Source organism: Condylostylus longicornis, unplaced genomic scaffold (genome assembly GCF_029603195.1).
Source record: "Condylostylus longicornis isolate FDR11 unplaced genomic scaffold, ASM2960319v2 ptg000765l, whole genome shotgun sequence".
NCBI classification, from domain to species: Eukaryota; Metazoa; Arthropoda; class Insecta; order Diptera; family Dolichopodidae; genus Condylostylus; species Condylostylus longicornis.
Genome location: NW_026578711.1, coordinates 1 through 21,615, shown reverse-complemented (window position 1 = coordinate 21,615; position 21,615 = coordinate 1). Strand labels below are relative to the sequence as shown.

At 42.7% G+C, this 21,615-nt stretch overlaps 3 protein-coding genes across 3 annotated transcripts; all 3 read right to left on the bottom strand.

Annotated features, from left to right (window-relative positions):
- Window positions 1-8,354: 8,354 nt before the first annotated feature.
- On the bottom strand, window positions 8,355-9,387 carry LOC129618219 (uncharacterized). Its single transcript, XM_055533023.1, has 5 exons — window positions 9,269-9,387; window positions 9,114-9,222; window positions 8,631-8,789; window positions 8,474-8,582; window positions 8,355-8,428 (listed from the first exon to the last, which is right to left on the bottom strand). Exons 1-5 carry the CDS (start codon window positions 9,385-9,387, stop codon window positions 8,355-8,357), a joined length of 570 nt encoding a protein of 189 aa, XP_055388998.1.
- Window positions 9,388-18,551: 9,164 nt separating this feature from the next.
- LOC129618218 (pyruvate dehydrogenase [NADP(+)]-like) lies at window positions 18,552-19,028 on the bottom strand. Its single transcript, XM_055533022.1, has one exon. The coding sequence runs from the start codon at window positions 19,026-19,028 to the stop codon at window positions 18,552-18,554; it is 477 nt and encodes a 158-aa protein (XP_055388997.1).
- A 278-nt stretch (window positions 19,029-19,306) lies between these two features.
- LOC129618220 (pyruvate dehydrogenase [NADP(+)]-like) lies at window positions 19,307-21,443 on the bottom strand. The gene is made up of 2 exons (XM_055533024.1): window positions 20,702-21,443; window positions 19,307-20,637 (listed from the first exon to the last, which is right to left on the bottom strand). The coding sequence occupies exons 1-2, from the start codon at window positions 21,441-21,443 to the stop codon at window positions 19,307-19,309; spliced, it is 2,073 nt and encodes a 690-aa protein (XP_055388999.1).
- Window positions 21,444-21,615: the final 172 nt, after the last annotated feature.

Below are 21,615 nucleotides of genomic sequence, written 5' to 3'. Positions count from 1 at the left end.
GAATCTGACTCACAAACAAACGGAGAAGCAACAAACGGAGAAACAACAAAAATGACGAACTCGCAAGAAACTGGACCGCCTGAGTTCAAACCAACACCACAGCAGCTACTTTCAACCCACGCGACTTCGATATTGAAAAATTATGCGGATACAGATTCGAACTCCGACGATCCCAAGAATAATTTATGGATGACATCTCATACATCAGAGACATTAAAAGAAGTAAGGTGTTGATCAGAGAAAGAGTGTGTTTAGTCTTTTGCTTCAGGATCGTCGCCCGATGATTCTTTCGCTTCCTTACACTCTTTTGCGCTGCATTGAACTCGCAACAGCTCCTCGCAAGCCTTCTGAGGATGAAGAGCGTTTGTCGTCTTCTTTTCTTGATCTAACTGACACATCGAAGCGTGGACGTTTTCAGAGACGCCTTCTTCGGTCTCTCTACAGACACCGGCATCTCACCCTCCATGTTCTTGGAGTTCGAGGAGATGTAGAGATGGAGTGCCAATGGACGTCTGTATTGAAGAGAATTCCGAAATTACGATCATTGCAAATCATTTTTATCGGTTTTCAAGATTCAGACGATCGATGGTCCAGAGGGTTAAGAGAGGGAGTGATGTCACCACCTCTAACAAAGAGTCAAGGATTAACAGGAGGGAAAAAGCTGACTTGTCGTTTGTTTAAAGGTCTCTATCAGCTCTTCCTCAAAGTGAGTAGGAAATCAAAATATTGAAATGTCAAACTCCTCATCAGGAATACCCAGATGTCTTATCACGTCGAACGCATCCCTTCCACCCAGATTTCACACTCATTGCTGAACCACGGATGGCAAGATATTTTGATCCATGGATTTCTGTTTTCAATGAACTCGTGAATCAAGAAATTGTGAGATAAACAAATTGTGTTTCCGAATCTTCTTATTTTGTTTTCTTCCAGCCAACCGTTTTCACTGGATATTCTGCTGTTGATCACGCAACACATGACGCTCAAAATCTTCCAATTATTCTCAAATCAATTCACGCAGAATGGGCAATTCCACTCCAGCCGAATCCCTATGCAATCAAAGTTCAACCAGATCAAGAAATGCCTCCGATGGCGCTTTGGAGTCCCGAGGGGAAGGAACAGTTATTCCACGGTGTGAGCGCCAAGAATGCGGGTAAGTGGAAACCTGTTCTGTTTCGTCTTTATCACTGTGTCACCTCAGTATGGGGTGTGGTGTTCGGCTTCTCTGATACGCCGTACAAACTTGAAGATGCTGAAGCCCTTAAGGAGAATCTTCGTCCTATTTGTGACGTTGAATCTGAGGAACTTGCTTTGAAGTCCATTCCAGTTAAACAAGTATCGGATAAACAAGTATCGGATAAACAAGTATCGGATAAACAAGTATCGGATAAACAAGTATCGGATAAACAAGTATCGGATAAACAAGTATCGGATAAACAAGTATCGGATAAACAAGTATCGGATAAACAAGTATCGGATAAACAAGTATCGGATAAACAAGTATCGGATAAACAAGTATCGGATAAACAAGTATCGGATACACCAGTTGAAACTAGAACTGCCGAGGAATTAGGATCTCAGAAAGAGAAACGTCTTGTTGATTAGACTTTTATATCCATTTTTTAGTTAGTCTGCCTGATTCCATATATAGCGACAAAAGCGACAAAACTGTGGGGAATACCGAACGCGACCATGAGGATGAAATTTCTGGGAAATTGCTTCTAGAGATGAATCAGTTTTGAAATTGGTCGAGAGTGCCGCTTGAACGAATTCAGAGACGAGACGTGCGGACCCAGCAGCATAAGAGAATCCGTCGTAACCGCTTCCAGTATTAATAAAAACATTCTCGTACTTCTCGCAAAGTGGACCAACGATCAGACGTTCATCAGAAGTCACTGGTCTTAATCCTGAGATCACCGCGCATCGACCGGCAGCTTCCTCAAAAAGCTTTGGATATAACAATTTAGTCCTCTCGACAAGTGCTTTCTTCATTTTCTCATTTGGAGCGAGTTTCCAGCCATTCAATTCGGAGAAAGAAGATATGCGAAGAAACTTATCGCAATGATTGACCCAAAACACCCGATCGTGCAGAAGAGTGTGTTGCCTTGAAACTTCGCGAAATAAAGATGGAAGACTTAAAGATGGAGGAGATTGCTTCGAAGTTTCCCATAGAGGACGTTGCTGGGTTAGCAAGGGGGAAGGCAAACTGGCTTTGTCCTTCACAAAAACAAGCGTTAGCCCTTTGACGGGATAAACAGGAGTGTAGACGCCAAGTTTTGCAGTGAGAAAAGGAACCCAAGCACCATTTGCTAGAATGATTGGAGAATAGGACAATTGTTGATCAGCATCATTCGATAAAAGAACTGGAGGAACTGGAACGAAACCGTTTGAAGTTTCTAATCCCGTGATGGCAAACCGATTGTCTGACAAACGTGATTGAACAAATCCCGTAACCTGAATGAAAGATATACGAAAACGTCGATGATGCGGAGAATACCTTGGTTTCGTACGCAAATTGGACGCCGTATTTTTCACGGCAAACTTTCTCCAACAAACGAATCAAAGCGGGAGGATCGATCGAACCCACAAGAGAGTCCCAAAATCCTCCTTTCAAAGGCAGAGGACTCTGATGCAACGGAGGAAATCTCCTAATACATTCATCGCCACGAAGAACAGAATTGCGGCTCGGTTCACTCTCCACCAATCCTCCACCAAAATCTCCACCAAAATCTCCACCAAAATCTCCACCAAAATCTCCACCAAAATCTCCACCAAAATCTCCACCAAAATCTCTGAGACCAGAAGCTGTAGTAGCAAGATGAAGACATCCCCGTTGAGGCCGCCAATTGACTTTGTCCTTCTCTTGTTGTTCCAACTTAATAATCTCTCCAAGTCGGTTTTTCGACCATTTCGCAAATTCTTTCAAATCTTCCTTTTCGTCTCTTTTTCGACTTTTTTCGAAGCCATCTGATTTCTGAAACACAGTCTTCGCTACTTTTTCGTTGGCAATGTCCCATATTATTCTTATTTCCGCTGCGAGCCAAGCAGATGCACGGCCCACAACCCATCGAATAAAATGAGGGTCCGAGAAAGTGGCTGCAAGGTTAATGTTATGCGGAATTGTTCTTCCAGCCATCCAGAGTTTTCTCGGGCGAATGCTTTTATCTGTTGTGGGAGTGTCGACGTCTTTTCCTTTTTCCATCGGATCATCCGGCCAATTCAACCTCTCAAGTGTTGGGTCATCATCTTGAGAAACCCAATACCGACGCTTCCACCGTAGTATGATGTTTCGCGCCTTACGAAAAAAGGAAAAACTCATCAATTTTGAACGCGCATCTGACCAGTACCAACAGCCTCTTGCAAAGCTTTTTGAGGTCAATTCATCATAATCCCGAATCGTAACTGAATTCTCTCCACAAGTCTCTCCCACATTCTTCAATACGCCACAGGATGATGCTGTGCACTGAGTTCCTGATTCTGGACGGGGATCGAGAACAATTACATGGAATCCTCTAGTAGCGAGCTCGTACGCCGTCAACAGTCCAACGATTCCGGCCCCAACAACATAAACTGTGATAGGATTGCATCGTCTGTCTGCTAAAGGTCTTGCAGACTGAGGATTGCTTTTTCCCATCGAGCTGCATTGGCTCGGAATCTGACGGAAGGTGGAAAGAGTTCGTCTTCTCCATCCCGAAGTATCGGGCCTTGAAATGTTCTTTAATTCATAGAAACAAAAAACCATTCCAGTTGCTGCAACTAGCCTCATCGTCTCGCCTAGGACCAGCTGTGCGATCTGCGCACGTGTGCAACTGAGGATCCAAAATCAGATGGCTCGTAAGTTCGCGTACTCTATCACCGGCATTTGGAAAATTTGGGCTCTTGAGGCCAGTTTTCGACCACTATTACGCCCGACAGGGAGAACAGCAGCGTCTGGAACTACTGGAAACAGATGATGAAATGCTATGGCTTCTCTGTCCTCGATAGAACATCAGCAGCGGCGATTTGAATTCAAATTAAATTTTGCTTCATTTCTTTTTTTGAAATGCAGAAACTCAGAATTTTGATTTTCAATTGCTCATAAGATGCTGGACCATGCAGCGAAATAAGACCGACATTCCCCGTCCATTAGCAAAGAAACGAATCGAGCCCCGAACATCTGACCGGCTGACACCGAAGGCCAGAAGCAAAGCCGGAGAGACTTTTACTTTCACTTCTGATAGCGATACCAATGAAGGAAGTTTGCAACAGCGAAGCACTCATGTGGCGGATATCTCCCACTGCCAACCGCCACCGGAGGCGGCAATGAACGAGTTGAGTGGTGAAGACGACAGCAGAGATTTCGGCGCCGCTCTGCTGCATTGGCTGATGAGGGTTCACAGAAGTCTTGAAGATCTAAATAAGGCGTCCCACGTCGAAAGGTACCAACGAGAACATGAGAACAGCAAGCTGTTGCCCTTCAGCCAGAGAGCGATCGAAGATCAATCCATAGTGTCTGCTATCAAGTTCGGTTAGTTAGAAGAGCACTATGTTGTCGACCTATTGTCTTTCAACTTTTAGAGGTTGCTGTATTGAAAACTCAGATCGCAATCCTCCAAACCCGAGAAAGCAGAGAGGTAACACTTCCAGGGTACGCTATCACAAGCTTAATTTATTCTGTCTTCATAGCACTTTCTAGCGCATGAGTTGGGGTCCCTTGGCAACCGCTTTCGTTTCATGATCGTGATGGCTGTTGCTGGAATTTTTTGTTTGCTTGCACCATGCCTGACAAGACTTTACAGGAACAGTGATTAATACCCAACAGATTTAGGGGATGGCTCGGGAATCCGAAGCACCAGCATCATTACAACCAGTCGCAGAGGATCATGAAGGTCGATTCGTGACAAGGGTGCCTCTATGGCGATTTCAATCAACATTAACGCCATGGAGTATTGTCCTTTACCCATTGACAACTGTAGGAATAATTGTTTCATTTTATTCAAATCATATTTGTCTTCCCCAGGTTCAAACTCGAGGCGTATGTGTTCCATATCTTCGTCCTGCAGGTTGGATAACACCAGATTGGCTGCCCAAAGATCAGGTTCCTGTTCGATCTCCCTTACTCGCGTCATCCACATCCGCTGCATTCAGTATAACATCTTCCGTTGTTTCTGGGACACTCAAATCTTTCCAGCTGGTGAGTCCGTTTGGATTCCACCCAGATCTTTATTCTGTTTCTTTCTTCAGATTATCTCTGATGAGGGATATCTTGGTTTGTATCGTGGATTTGGAACTTACTTGCTTCATGGAATTTTGCGGTATGGATTCCTTTATTTTCTCTGTATCGGAATTTTGTGAATCTCAGTGACATGCTTGTCTACCATTCATTGCGTGTATTCTATAAGCCGCTTCGAAACGCCTACCGCTCAATCGAGAAGACCGTTGCATGTAGGGATCGATTCAAAGGCTCCTTCTCTGAGTCTTTTCTTCAAATGTTTGATTTTCTCCATTTCAGCACTCTACAAAAAATTGTTTCATTCTCATCCAACGCTTGAAGGGGAACATTCAGTCGATTCTATCGTTTCTCCAAGAATCTCCACCCGCCCTCGCCCTGCAATCAGTCCTGTGCGAGATGTCCCACAAATTATCATCAAAGCTGTTGCAGATGCAATTGTTTATCCTCTTCTGGTTGTTGCAACACGCCTCACAGTCTACGAAGGCCCAGAGACAATCAGTAAGTCCTCGGTTGCTGTCTCAATTCTTAGTCCGTTTTTTTTTATTTCCGGTCTTCAACCTTTTGTCCCTCTTTTAATCTCACTCTTTCCAGGTTTTCTACAGATGGCTGAACTCTCATGGACATTTGACGGCTTCATTGGAGGGTTGTATCGTGGATTTTTAGTCCATAATGTAAATCGACTAGCAGATGATGCGGCTGATCTTTTATGTGTTAAATTATGTAGAAGACGTAAATTAACCTGGCCACATACGCTCTCAATAAGGGCAGGAACTTTTAGTAAGCCTTCAACTATTTCATTATTCCATCGCAACACCATCTTGTTCCTCTCAAGTGATCCATGGATGCCTTTCATTTTTGATTCTTTTTTTCAGCAATATTAGGATCACTTACAGCTCCTCTAGCCACTCTTGGATTGATTCAGCGGACACAATCACGCATACCAGGATTGTGTGACCCAGCAGTGGATCCAACAGATTTACTCAGAAAAATGCCATGGAAATTATTGACATTGAATGTTGCATTAACAACGTTGATTGCTGGCTTCAATATCGCGGTAGGTCTAAGTAGAAGAATCCATTAATGAATAGTCTCTGGTTCTATCAATTCTGTTCATTCCTTTGCTTATCTCGTTATTTCTTCAGCTGTTTCTTGCTGAAGGACATACGGGTGGAATCGGGCCACTGGGAACAACAGATACAATTGAACCTTTAGATGATGATGACGATGTAAATGAGTATTGATTTGCATTCAATTACAACGTGTCTTTTAAGAGAAATTTGTACGGTTGACAGCATCAAAGATTTTTGACCTGTATTTTGATTGATGAACCAAGAAAAGGTCTCATCCCATCACTTTGAAGCACCCGACTGACTTTCTAGAGATCTAATCTTCTCTCTCTGTCTAAGACAATCATCGAAATCTTCTTTCAGTTCAGATCGTAATTCTCCATATGAACTGTGTTTCGCAAAACTGATCAGAAGACTGAATGATGAAATAAATCCCTTCTGCTTACGATTGTAGAGGACATGTTCTTCGATGTTTCCCAAATCCCACTTTATGTCTCCATAAAATGGGACAAGTGTCTTCGAACACCTCGATCATTCCCTTTCCAACCTCTTTCTGTATAAATGGACAAATATGTGAAACCAAACTCTGAGACTCACTCGACAATCTACACAAATCTTCTTGGCCTTCCACACCACAACTCTTCTCAACTCTTTCTGAATATGGTCCGGGATGTTGAATTCATGACGAACATCGTAAGATTGAACTCCCAGCTGTGGGGGCAAAGGGTCATAAATCGTCACATCAGTATACTTCTTGTGCTTCTCCTCGGTGGTTTTGCGTCGACGTCCTTTGGCGGGTTTCTCCTCTGTCGTCGTCACCTCAGAGGAGCTTGCTGCGGTAGCGTTCGTCCTGAATCCAGTCCAGCTGGGTAGTCTGTGAATGAGATAACATTCTTTCCATAAATTAGGGCGAATACACGCTCTCGATGTTAGGACCATCTTATGCGAAAAGTTCAAAAAGAAGAGAAAAACGGAACATGCATTTGGCTTCAAATCATCAAAGTATATTCCATAGGTTTTCAAATTCATTGCATAATTTGCCACAACAAACCTAAAAGTGAAATGGGAGAAAAGTGACTTTGTGCAAATTGTGCCTCACTGCTGCTGTCAGATGATGTTCAGATATCCGTAACGCATCTATGATTCCATTGCAATTTTCTACGGAAGCTGAAAGAACAACACCGTGCGATACAGTCCATACAAACTACAAGCTTACTTGGATCTGATTTAGCAACTGCTCCTATGAAGAAAATTACTGGATCTTGAATCGATTTGAATTGGTCGCAAAACTGCCGTAAATCGACACTCTTCCCGCTCACTGACAATCCGTATCGATTTGCAGATGGCGGAAGAATTTCATCTAAATTGTTTTTTACATACTGAAAGCGAAGACAAGTTTTTTTTTTGGGTTATCTGGCTGAAAAATGATTCCTACCCGCAGTAATGTAACGTTCGATTCCTGAGCCTTGATGGAGCGTCTTTGGAGGAAAGTCACTGCAAAGAAAGGGTTCTTCAAAGGGTGTTTTCTGATGATTTTTCCATCTTGCTGTGCTGTAGTTGACGTTCTCGGGGAGTCAGTGTCCCTTACCCATTAAAGCTTCAAATTGAATCCATGTTCTTGGAATTGTTAAATGCGGAGATACTTCAATCAATTGATTATCAGCGGTGCGAATAAAAATTGCTAGTTTTCCGCTTCTATTCAATGGGCTGTCTAAGAGTGTAATCAAACACCTATAGGAGACAATGGATCACAGATGCTCATCGTTAGTCGTACTGATGCGTTATATCTGGTCTGATATCGTCTGGTTCACGATTTAATTTCTTCAAAACGCCGCGATGATCTTGAGAATTCAAGAGACTGTAAGTGTGTTTTTTACTTTCAACAATTTCTAAACATCTGCACAGGGAGAATGAATCAAGATAGAATCACTCGAATCCTTACGCCTGATCTAGAATCACAATGACCTTCTGTCCTTTAAGCCGCTCTTCTCTTGTTGAGGGGACGAACGGCTGGGATGAGTCCATGGTCTTAACAGGTTCAGTACGATTTTTGTCAAGCAGAAAAGTTCAAAATATTAATCATTGCGCAATGGCATCTTAGAAACATTGATTCCAGCAGCATCGATAACGATAACATCTACTTCGTCCCCTGAACAAAAAAAGAATCAGGCAAAACTTATCGTCAACTACTCACCTGTATAGATATCCCTCTCACAAACCGATGTTACGATATCTTTCACGAGATCAATTGTTTGTAATTTATTCAATTGAGGGGGAGGATTTGTTTGATTGCTGCGATGGATCTGAAAAAACCATCAATTCAATTGATTATTCGATTTCATGTCACTCACCTGATTATCCAAGACTGACAAAGCAAGGCTTGATCCAGTTCCACGCGCTGTGTATGAACTTTGCTGATACGATCCAATAGCATCATAGTCATAAATGGCTCCTTGTCCTTGGCTATCGACACCCACCAAGGCGTTGAACGCATAGTAAGGGAAGAAGCGCTTATGGTAAAGAGTTGTTGAAAGAAGTTGGGACAGGGCTTCGATTGTTGGTGGGTGCCGATGTGTGTGTTCATACATGCGAACTTCGTGCTGAATTGAACATGGATGAGAGATGACAGTAGAGCTCGACACACTTACAAGTAGAACTTTGTGGAGGGTTGTGATGTCAGCTTGCATTCCAGAAGATGCGATGATGCATGTATTAGTTCTACAAGAGACACAGTCATCGTCGATAAATCATTGTCTGGACGTCTTTCTTTAATCGAACAAGTCAATTTAAAAAGACGGGCGTCAATAAAAACATTGGGCCGTCAAAACTCTTACAGTTTCGTATATTTGGGGAAAACGTCTAGAATGGATTTGAAATCCCATTGAGAGTCGGGTGTCCGCAACACAGACGGCATAGTCACTACCAGCAACTGCTACGACAGTTCTGAAAATAGAAAAGTCATTCTAAGCTGGGACACTATTTTCCATACCCTCCATTATTAACATAGGGAGAGAATCGACATTCCTTGACATGTTGTCGATCTTCTGCGGCATGCGACTGGATGGTTTCATCAAATCGATCCATTGATGCACATATTTGAGTCTGCATGGTTGATGAAAATATGAATTTTTGTGTCCTTTAAAGCGTCAACAGATAGTCCCACCTTAACAGTAGATGACTGGACTGACCGCGAAATGACAGAACGACACCAAAAAACGCACGAAGGACTCACTCAGCAAAAACATGAAAAACGTAGAAATCGATCCTGGAGGACGAAGTCTGAGAAAGCGCTCCCACAAAAGGAGCGTGTAGTGGAACCGATTGACCGAATGGTGCTCGACAACTTAGAACGACAAGTGAATGAGATTGAAGCTATTGAAGCGATGTATGCAACATTACTTGATGGGGTGGATGTCGCGAGATTTGAAGATGAGGGACAGAGAAGGATCCTATTGTATAGTGAGGGGAATGAAGAGCTTCCAGAGAGAATGAGAAAGTTGCTTGAGTCTGAGGATGTTGTTATTTTAAGTCCCAAACCATTATGGAAGAAGATTAGTGAAATTCTTGAGAAAAGAGGGTCCAAAGATGAAATTAATTCCCATCAATTGGAGGGTCTTTATTCAGACTATTTATCAGCTCCAATCACTCTTCTGGTTTTTCTTCATTCTTGTTGTTATTCTTCAACATATCTAGGATTTATGTTTGAGCTTCACCCAATGTATCCGGTAATTCAAAAATTGTTCCACATATACTCAAGTAATTAATACACGACGTATTTTCTTCGTTTCAGACTAAAACCGATGGATTTCAAATCTCTTTGCTTCTCATTTCATTCTCATCTGATGACTCTTCTTCTCATCATATTGAACTTCATTCAACGGCATCAATTCAACCTCAACATTGTCCAATTCCAATTAGACAACTAAAAGAAATTCAATCAGAGTTACAAGGTCTTCCTACAGAGTCGATGGAGGCAATTGGACTCGTTTTGCAGCAAGGGCAGGCAAGTTTAGTCTGTTGTATATCTGAAGTCTAATGTTTATTTAAAGGACTCTTTGACCCGAGTGATTCATTCCTTAGAGGAAAAGGATCAAGCCTTCCAAACTCATTTTGAAGATTTACAAGCAGTAGGAACAACAATCTCCTTCCTTATAACAGCGTGATATTCTCTCGCAGGAAGCAAATAGAGACAATGCTGATGATGATAATGATGATAATGATGATCATGATGATGACGATGATGATGACGACGATGTTACAACTGAAACAGCCTCATCAATGCTAACGGTTGTTCCACGAGGCCCTTCAAGTCTTGAAACTACTTTGGGTCGTCGTCTCTTCTATTCTCATCACATAAGATCTCCCATCAAGAGGGATCTTATTCTCAGGTGAGTCTTTCGTTTGATGATTTCGAGTTCATGGTTTTCCTCCAGATGGGGTGCAGATATGCATCTTGGCGGCTATTCAAAAATCGGTGAGGACATTCAAAATGCAATCGTCGCCATTTTCGTCCTATCAGGATATCCAGGAGTCATTATTGTAGAAGGGCCCGAACTTTCCTGCCGCGTAAGTGGATAAGACAATTAGCCTTCCTTAATGCGTCTATCAGGAATATGGGAGAAGATTGCAGCATCTTAGATGGAGATACTTCGCTTGTCGGGGGAGAACAATTAATAGAATGTACGCGTCAATGATTCTGTTTTATTGATAGTTTCAAATCGTGTTAGGTGATTGTTTAGAGAGAGTTGAAGAATCGCGTCTCTTTCCTAGACACGTCATTGAATTGAATCAAATGGATGAATTAGCGCGATATTGTAGTGAACTTGGTGAGCGTTAAATCCAATCCAGCGAATCCAACCGGGGTCAACAATGATGAAGATTTATTGGCTTGTTTAGCGATGGCAACACGGTAGTCTAAATCTATTAGAAATTGTTCAACTTCAGGGTTACGCGATCTTTTCTTAACGTCTATGAAAATCTATGGAAGAACGGAAGAAGCCCGTGAAAAGAATCCTGGGTGCGTGTGTCAGTGCAACCAAAAAATGCAGTCTTTTTTGTTTGCAGAACGAATGTTAAGAAATCGAAGGTTCAGAGGACGAAGCGGTAGAAGATTTTTAGTGATTAGCGAGTTTAGTCATAGAGCTTTTTTTTTGTCAATAACAAATTAGGGACCGTTAAGTTCAAAAGGAATGGAAGTAAGGAAAGGTGTAAAACGTGAATCAATCATATCTGCCAGGGACGTCTAGCGTTGCCACCACCAAATGTTTATCGGAGAGTGCCACTGTTGTGTGGGGTTTGCTTTGCTACTGGGGCAGGTGAGTGACAACTATTGGATGAATAACACATTCCCCTTCTTTAGCTATGGAGTATGCAATGATTAAGAGTGGATTTTACAATGTTTCATCTGCAAATCTCGCGCATCGTCAAGCAGCACGCGTGATAGAAGAAGAACAATTTTGGAATCGTATTCAAGAACGACGGAAAGCAAGAGAAGGTAATCGAAGAATCAAAACTTATTGAAGTCTTTGTGTTTATCAGAGGAAGCATCACAACCACTGGATCAGCCACCGAATCAGCCACCGGAGTCGGAGCAATAGCGAATCTGCGTGCCTAGTCGATGGTCTGGATTTTTTTAGAGATGTAAAATTGGGGATGGACTGACTACAACTCTTACATACGATAGACCCTTAGCGCAGACGAGAATGGATCGAAATCCAGGAAGTGGAGTTTTGGGACTCAGCAAAACGACCAACAAGAAACTTTGTTGGACTCTGCAATTTTGGTTATTTGCCTTATTGGTAGTGATTTGTTTGTCTCCATCTGACGCATATGACAATAGAGAATCAACAGCTGCTTATAATGATGTTCTCAAAGAAGTTTTATCAGAGGTGACAGATCTATCAGCACCACCTTCTGTTGATGATTCAGTTGAAACTCTTCATAATGAATTTATTGAAGCTCCACTTGATCTGTCTATAGCGCGAAAATTCCTATCAGTTCTTGGTCGATTCGTTTACATAGACTCAAGGTAAGAGGAAGTTCTTTTTACAGTTCTCATCTTCTTTTCTTGTGAGGTGTTCTCTTATTCTTGGAGATTTATACTTTCAAGGATTGATTCCTTCCGGTCTGCTTCATTCCGAAGATGCTTCAAAGAACATTACGCGTGCGCTTGGATTGTGGAGATACTCAGCATATCAAGGAAATGCAGAAGCTCAATATCAGTTGGCTCTCGTCTTCTCAACTTACTACAACCCTCCTGCATTCACCCGTGATCCTGTCCTTCTCTCTGAAGTTCTGAAGCAGTACAAAACTCCTTCACAAACAAACAAGTTTCAATTTCATGTGGATGGATTCTTTCCTCCTCAATCTTCACCTTCTGTTGAATCATGGAATGAATTAAACACATTCATCAATTACATCACATCAGATTTGGGACATTCTTCTGAGCTTCTTCTCCATACGATGGAAGTTCTTGCTTCGGAACACGATGAAGATGAATTTGAAATCACACAGCACTGGATGCAACGGCAACAGTTAACTCAAAACTCATCAAAGTTAAGGAAAGAAAATGAGAGTGCCAAAAACATTCCCATTATATAGACGTGAAACATTAGCCTTGCTGCATTTCTATGCTGCAGCGCAAGGCGGCCATGTTGGAGCGCAGCTGGCACTCGGATTCCGCCACCTGCACGGCTTGGGCGTCCCCAAAAGATGCACCGCTGCAGCAACTTATTTTTTGCATGTCGCGAGAGAACTGGCCCAAATTTCATCAGCTGGAATTCCGCCAGTTGCTGAAATTATTCGGCTAGATCTCGATGTTTCTGGAGAAGCCAGTTCTCGAAGAGGGAGAACTCAATCCCATTTGGTAGATTTACAGAAGCATTTAGCGGAAACGGGACATCCAAAAATCCAAGCAGCTGTTGGAAGAAAATATCTCTTAGGTAGTTGTGTGTTTCAGTCTGTATCGAACTTGTTTTTCTTTAGGAGTCGATGGGTGCCAACAAAACTACTCGTTGGCTGTTCATTATTTCAAACAAGCAGCTTCGAAAGGTTTCAAAGAGGCTCTCTCGTGGTTGGGTTATTTAGTGACGTTGGGTATTGGTGTTGAAAAGAATTATGATTTAGCGATGAAGTTATTTGAACTTGTTCTATCAACTCAATACGATCCGATGGGTAAATGACTCAATTAGAGACACGACTAGTAACAAAAATAATATTAATATTATATTCGAATCCTTGTTTTCATTCAGCTCATAATGGTTTGGGGTTTTTGTATTTTGTCGGGACACCATCGACACCAGCATCAATTGAGAAGGCTGTACTCCATTTCACTTTGGTCAGTTAATTTATTATTTGATTCTCGTCTTTATTTTTCACTTCTAGGGAGCCGCAAAGGGTTTCCCTGATGCGCGTTACAATCTCGGAGCTCTTCACTTGACTGGCACTGGAGTTGAACAATCTTTTAGTAAAGCCCTCAAATATTTTTCATCTGCTGTTGAACAAGGGCATTCATCCGCGATGTATCTATTAGGTAATAATGACTGCTTCATTGGATGCATTGATGTGTCTCTTAAGGTGTGATGCATTTTAATGGACTTGGAACGTTACGCGACTGTTCAATTGCTGCTGGTTTGTTCAAACGAGTTGCAGAGAGACATTTCTGGGTTGCCGATAACTTAAAGAAAGTAGGATTCTATTCGGATGTCCCAAATCATGCGTCATGTGCTTGTAGGCATATTCCTTCGACGCACAAAATCGTCGCGATGAATCTGCGTTCGTGAATTGGAAATTGGCTGAAAGTGGAATTGAATTCGTCCAATCGAATTTAGGTGAACTTCTCGATGGCGGAGGACGCCCGTTAGCAATAGGCAGCATACGTGAGCGAGATCCTGATAATCGCGGGTTAACGCTTATTCGATCTGTCGCTTCTCGAATGCCTGGAATGAAAAAGAAGTTCGTGACTCCAACGGCGCTTTTTTCGTTAGATGAGCACCCAAGTAAGTTGGACTCTCATCAAGTGGGTTGGTGGATGGTCCTTCAACAGGTTTGGGAGTCAATAGGGCGTTTGCTCAACGGTATTGGGATTTGGCGGCACTTCAACGCTCGTCTCATGCATTAATCCGACTGGGGGGAATATGCATATCATGGATGGGGCCTAGTACCTTCACCACAATCAACCAGAAGGACTTTAAACGCTTTCATTGATTTGAACGACGATATTGTTGATGAAATAGAGGATCAGTTCAGCGATAGTGATGGCGCTTCGATGAGTGGCTGGGGTGTTCTTCGTCGGAGTCATGATGTGTACCAGAGACGTTCTGGACGTCATTATGAAGAAGCGTATCGTGAGAATACAGCTGACATCAATATAGACGTTCTTAGAATTTTTGAATTTCTTTTGTTTTTCAGATTTTTACGACCGCGCATCAACACCACAGCATTCAGAGATTGCAACAATTAAACAAAGTGCACCTCATCAAATTCACGCTGAATTTTTACTTTCGCAAATGCATGAAGCGGGATTGGGAGTTCCGAGGGATTTAGATCTAGCGAAGAGACATTTGCTCAGGTATGAGAAAATAAGATGATCATGAGTGTGACTGTTGTTCGTTTCAGCATTTCCGAAATCGACTCGGAGGGAAGTTTTTGGCTTGTACAAGTTCCAATCTTCTTATTGAAGTTGAAGTCACTTCTCTTTGTAAGGAATTTTGTATTGCGTGAAAACATTTTCTGTCTCAGGTTCTTACTATTGATTACCGACTTCTTTTCATCGTCATAAACCTTGCTGTTATGTCTTTGCTTCAAGTTTTACATTTCTTGATAGAACGCCGTTCTTCAGTATAGCATCGCCTGAAACCATAAGTCCCAAATTATCTGTCCCTCGGGACATCTTTGTCTGACAAACAAGCAGACCACCAGGACCTTTCGTGTGCCTCGACTGAAGGACCCCGCACTGTGCTGCCGCCATGGAATCCACTCTCTTTACAAGATTCGTACAGCCCGGGCGCCTCTGTCTTATTCAGTACGGACCCGACTATAATAAAGTGAGTCGAAATTTGAATGGGTGTGTCGTGATGTTGTCCTTTAAATATCAGGTTGCTGTCATCGTTGACATTATTGACCAAAAGCGTGTTTTGATCGATGGACCAACAACAGACGTCAAACGGCAACCCATTCCAATCAAGCGACTTCAATTGTCGGACCTGTTAGTCAAAGGAGTTAAGAGAGGGTGTCGCTCCAAGACTCTTCAAGGCTGCCTTGAGAAGGAAAAGACCGTTGAGCAGTTCGCTGACAGCGCATGGGGCAAGAAGCGGTACGTGCTCTTGAAATGTGATTTTAAGTTTAATTGGGGATCATTCCTTTTCTGTCAGTGCCGCTCAAAATTTCCGGGCCAGTATGACCGATTTCCAGCGATTCCAGTTGATGGCTGCCCACAAGAAACGCAGAACGCTCATTCAAAAATCTCTTGGCAAAAAGTGAACATTTTGAGTTGCTGCTGCTCTTTTTCGTCAACTAACTGGTAGCAAGAATACTTCGGCGCGTTGTCTGGATTGCATGTTTGGAAAATCTAATCACTCGGCGAATCATCAGAGCTCACTGATGACGATGGCTGAGTTAATTCATTCATTAAATCGTCGTCTTCAGATGATCCCAAGAAACGACTCTTCACAAGGCGATCTTGACGATCCTTGTCGTTCACGATTGGGGGGAGAGGGTGGAGTTTAGGACGAACCCGTGATGCCATCGATGGTCGTTGTGACGACGGAGGGAGTTTTGCTTGTTGGGGTTTTGAGGAAACAATTGGGAGATTCGATGGGAAGACTCGCTTGGGGGGGACCTTCAGTAGGGAAGAAATCAACTGCACAGATAATCGTCAAAATTACAAGCTGAAGTGTTGCGACGATTGATACAAAGAATTGGACTGATTTCCTCCAATTGAATTGAACCGGACGTAAGACAGAACCACTTGCCAGCTCAATAGAACTTCCGAATCCTGATCCTAAAGCCACCGATAAGGCAAGCATCAATAAACTAAATATAACAGCGAGTGCTAGACACAGATGGAAGATCGTGGACCCTCCTTCAAATGCCTCATTTGAAAATAATGCGGTTCTATGGGACAGTCTTCGACGGTTAGACAGATCACTCCTTGCAGATCCGCTCATCATCACTCTTCCTCCCTTCGACCTCTTTTTCCTTCGCACGCTCCGATTTGGCACAATGCGGCTGCCCTTCGTTGTTCTCACTTCATTGGACTGTGCTGAGTTTGCAATCTTGTCTCCCTCCTGGTTTCTTAACTCGCCCCTCGCTTCCTGATTCTCTATTGGAGTGACAGACATTTCCTCTGCATTCTCTGATTGATGGATTTCTTCATTGGGAGTTTCAGTAACACTTCGAGATTCTTCCATGCTTCCGGGTTGTTCACTTCGATCTACTATGGTACTGTTTTTCAAAGACTGGTTTTCTTCTTGGAACATGGCCGAGCAGATACGCTTTTTCCTCTTGCTATAAACGCGTTTCTTAAAACAAACAAAATGAACCAAAAGTGTGTCTGGCTTAACTCACCTTTCTGTCAAGTTGCCTCAAAGCGTCAACAATCGAGGAGGAGGAGTCCTTCGGCTGAAGAGCCAACGCCTCTGAGAGCGCCTGGACAACAAACACATTGAGGACTCTCTTGTCAAAAGGCACACCTTTTCTGCTTCTTCAAAATTGTCAAGATGTAAATAGACCAGACCGCTAAAAATAAACATCAATCCGTGTGTGTTGTTGTTGTTTTCTCACCGTCTGTAAGAAGCTTTGCAATTCTTTGGATCCATTTCTAACGCTAATCGGCATTGGGTCAACGCTTCATCCCACTCCTACATCCAACCATTACGAATTCCATAACCAACTTCATTACCTTTTGATGGAATTTACAGAGAGCCATATTCAGATGAACAGCAAGTTTCTCTCTCTTCATCCATTCTTCTTCCTCAGGAGTATCCGGAAAGCTATAATCAAATTGCAGTAGTGCCTGCAACAATCTTTGTATCATCAACATTGACCTTCCCTCACTTTTCTATAATTCACAGCAGCTAATCCAAAGTTTTTCTCCTTATACGCAACATTTCCCTCAACTCGGAATCTAAAACAAGCATTCATTAGCCTCAGGTAAAATATTGCTTTCAATTCGATCAACCTGCTGCTTACCTTTCCGCTGCTTTCAGTTTCTCCGAAGTTGCTTTTTCGTAAATCTGCCTTTCCTATAAAATCAAGAGATAACAGCAAGCAAATTCCCATAAGATCTACCTGTGAGTGGTCATGGGCGCATCCAGCCATCGCTTTCGTGTAATCGGCTGTTTCTTGTTTTTTTTGAGCTTCTTTTTCTTCTTCAAGTCTCAGCTCTTCAACCAAACCATCCCATTTCCCATAGTCAATATCATTGACACGTCGACGCGCCTGGATTTCAGAATCAGATTTCGTTTCCCTTCAACTACTTACGTCTTTTACCACCTGTGAGTTGGAAGGGGTGAAATCGTTCTGCTTTATTTTCGTGGCCTTGAAGTGTTTGACGGCTCGTTGGGCAAACTCATACGCCTCTTTTGAGGTTTTTTGTTGTCATTTGACTGAAATCTGTGCCTTTCTGCCAAAGAGGTTCCGCACTTGCATGAGTTTTCAGGAGCACTTGCTTCCGCTTCCCTTGGGGATACAAACACTCCCACCAGACGTTTTCTTTGATTTCGTTTATGGCAGGAATTTGCATGTTACGGCTTTGGGATCTCATTTCCTATTTTAGCGTAAGAAAGAGTTTACACGGGTGCAGCTCTTGCAGCAGCAGCACTTAAGTAAAGAGCTTCCAATACTTGTGGGGAAGAGTAGTTTCGTTAACTCAGGGATGCTTAGAGATGGGATGCATCTTTATCAAAATGGCAAAGTCTGGATGACATTCAGCAAGGAAATTCGCTATCCGCCAGCAAGAATTGATAACAGTACAGTTTCATCAGGCAGAGAAACCCGTTCTCATCATTTTGTGTGTGACCCTGTATTACTTGGACCACTGAGCAATTATTTTACTGTTCTTCAATTACAAAGCAATTATTTTACTGTTCTTCAATTACAAAGCAATTATTTTACTGTTCTTCAATTACAACAAAGACCCCTTTATAAGCATTGCTAACACAACACTTCGTATTCATATTGATGAAAAACGTCGATATGAAGTTGTATAAAAAGAACGGACAAACAAAACAAAGAAGGGTTTCAAGTTGAATCAAAAAGTCTTAAAAAGTCGGTTACCAGGCTTCAACGTTGTATTGCCCTTTGATTTGCATTTGATTAACGAGATCAGAAGCCATCTCTTCTGTCGTATTAGAAATTTCGACGATGGCCTTTACGACAGCCGCACGAATATCAATAGGAACTTGTTTCGCCGAACCACAGAGGTAGAAGAAGCCTTGTTGAGTGATAAGTCGTTTGTAGAGAAGCTCTGGATCCCGATCGATGTGATGTTGGACGTAGAATTTTTCTTTTTGATCTCGAGAAAACGCAACCTTCAGGTCAGTCAACACTCCCTCAGCAGAGAACGCAGCGAGCTCATCACCATATAAATAGTCCTTCTTTGAATAGCGGCAGCCAAAGTACAAAACAACTGGTCCGATTTCCTTGCCAGACCGTTTGAGATATGCACGGTGTTGAATGAAAGCGCGGAACGGCGCCAATCCAGTTCCCATTGCCGCCATGATGATTGGGTGTCGATCTGTTGGAGGCATGTTGAAGGCAGTTGCTTTGAGAGAACACGAGAAGTAAATCGGAGTATCGCGCTCACTGGGAATAGAGCGACGTACATAACCAGTGCATGATCCAAATCGAGCTTCCCCCGTTTGAAGTCACCCAATCAACCACACCGATACAAAGATGCAAGCGATTGTCCCCAACGAATTTTTGAGATGATGCGATTGAATAGTAACGTGGCTTGTGGAGCGGGAGAAGATCAATCATGCGGTCAAGCGTCAATGATTGTTTGACGGAGGGGAATTTCTTCAATACATCAAAACAATGCACCATTTCCCTTGTTTGTCATTTGAAGAAAACTTTTCTTGTTCTCCTTCAGCAAAAGCGCTTTGGCCTTCTCCTTCTCAGCAGAGTCAGTGCAGTACTTATACAAGATTTCGTAAAACATTCTGTTGGGTTTTCCTCCAATATCGATGCATTCAGAAAGCAGCTGACGGACAGACATTGGTTGTTTGAACAATGCCTCATGTTTTGCACTCGATTCAGTTCCTGCCCTTTTGATACGAATCTTCAACTCAGGATCAAATCCAAAGAAAGCACAGAATTCTTCAACTAATTGAGGATCGCTTTCAGGAAAGATTGCCAAAGAATCCCCAAGCGCGTAACGCAATCCTGTTCCCGTCAGATCAAACTCAAGATGACGCACTTCAACATCATAATCATCAGGAGTCATCCGGCGACTAACATCAAGCTTCACAGCAACAGCCCCATAAGGAATGCATCGTTTGTAATCAACATGACTCGTCACCGTCTCCACCTTGTACATTGAATCTCCAGGTTCATCGCTCACATTTTGAGGCTCTGGTGCTTTTGATTCTGTCCAATATTCTGGAAGCCATTCGGAGAGAGCGGTTTCATATTTCTCTTCATGCTGATCGTCGCCAAGCCCACATCCAATCAAACGTTTTCCACCAAGATCAGCGAAAATAGCGTCATACTTCTTGGCTGCTTCATTGAAAAAGATGTATGAGGAATCTCCCAAGCCGAAGACCGCATACGTCATTTTGGATAAAAGGTCCTTTTGGTCAATTTTCTCAAGTGATTCGAACAAAACTTTTCCATTTCCAGGAAATTCTCCTTGGCCAGCAGTTGAGCAAATAACAACGACTGACTCCATATCAGCAAGTTCATCCACCTCGACTTCGTCCAATTGCATTACTTGAGGAATCAGAGTGCGTTGCTTCATAAGAGCGGCAAGACGATTTGCAACATCCTCAGCATTACCAGTTTCGCTTCCATATAAAATGTGAATCCTGTTTGTGTTTCCAGTCCCAATAGCTTCCAACGCGTGGCCTGCAGTGATTCCAGTTGCGCGAGCTTTCAAGTTATCAAATCGTTTATTGATCCACGTATGAACTTGATCTTCAACATGTTGAGCCAATTCTGGGTTCGTTCGGTATAACTGCTCGAACCGATTTTCTTTTCGGAGAAGATCTCGAACGTCCAATTTAATTTTCTTGCAGTCCAGTTGCAATGGTGGCTCACCAACCACTTCAAGGTCGGATTGTATCTGTAGAGCGGCCAGTAACCAGAGTCCACAGCCATGCTGCAGTGGACTTTTTGAGCACTGAAAGGCTTGATGTATCCCTGAAAGCCAAGGAGGATATCAATTAACCCCATTGATAAGAGACGATCCTTACATGTTCGATACATGGAGCATAAGCCAAGATAATGGATGGCCCGTGGTATTTCTCTGCTTCGACGAATGCTCTGACAACTTGAGACATGTTAGCACTCGACGCGACAGAAGCAACATAAACGCTTCCATATTCCATTGCAATCATTCCGAGGTCTTTCTTATTACGCAAATGACCAGCAGCACCAAATTTGTGAACCGCACCCAAAGGAGTTGCTTTCGAAATTTGACCTCCAGTATTTGAATAAACTTCCGTATCAAGAACAAGAATATTCACATCAATTCCCGAAGCAATCACGTGATCTAGACCTCCAAAGCCGATATCGTACGCCCAGCCATCACCACCAATAACCCAATGGGAAAACTTTGGAATGAGTGACTTCTCATCGCTGATTTTCTTCAACAAGGAATCCTTTTGCACAGTTTCTGCATCCAGTAATTTGGAGAGATCCTCAAAAAGCCTGGTACATGCGGCCGGATCGTCTTGCCAGCATTCCGCGAAGTCATTGAGTTTTTCGTAGATCTCAGGATTTAGATCTTCAATTCGATCCTTCTTCAAGAAACTTTTGACATAATTATGGAATCGTTCACGTCGATGTTGGAGTGCAACAATCATTCCGTATCCATATTCAGCGTTGTCTTCAAACAGCGAATTTCCCCATGCAGGCCCGTATCCCTTCTGGTTTGTCGTGTAGGGCACAGAAGGATAAGAAGCGCCCCAGATCGATGAGCATCCTGTTGCATTTGCAATGATCATTCTCTCCCCCTGCAAGATTCACAAGATTGATTGACATTCAAATGAAATATTCTTCTCACCGAATAGTTGGGTTAAAAGTTTCACATAAGGCGTTTCACCACACCCTTCGCAAGCACCAGAGAATTCCATTAATGGCGTATAAAATTGAGATCCCTTGATCGACGTCCGAGAT

What these genes read in the sequence shown, in the direction of transcription:
- LOC129618220 (XM_055533024.1), bottom strand. Translation starts at nt 21,443, where the DNA reads ATGATCATTGCAAATGCAACAGGATGCTCATCGATCTGGGGCGCTTCT. An exon ending in TATCTTGGCTTATGCTCCAT is followed by an intron (nt 20,638 to 20,701) that starts GTATCGAACATG and finishes CTTGGCTTTCAG; the next exon opens with GGATACATCAAGCCTTTCAG.
- LOC129618218 (XM_055533022.1), bottom strand. Translation starts at nt 19,028, where the DNA reads ATGCCTCCAACAGATCGACACCCAATCATCATGGCGGCAATGGGAACT.
- LOC129618219 (XM_055533023.1), bottom strand. Translation starts at nt 9,387, where the DNA reads ATGCAGACTCAAATATGTGCATCAATGGATCGATTTGATGAAACCATC. An exon ending in CCCTATGTTAATAATGGAGG is followed by an intron (nt 9,223 to 9,268) that starts GTATGGAAAATA and finishes TTCTATTTTCAG; the next exon opens with AACTGTCGTAGCAGTTGCTG. An exon ending in TGTCAGTCTTGGATAATCAG is followed by an intron (nt 8,583 to 8,630) that starts GTGAGTGACATG and finishes TGGTTTTTTCAG; the next exon opens with ATCCATCGCAGCAATCAAAC.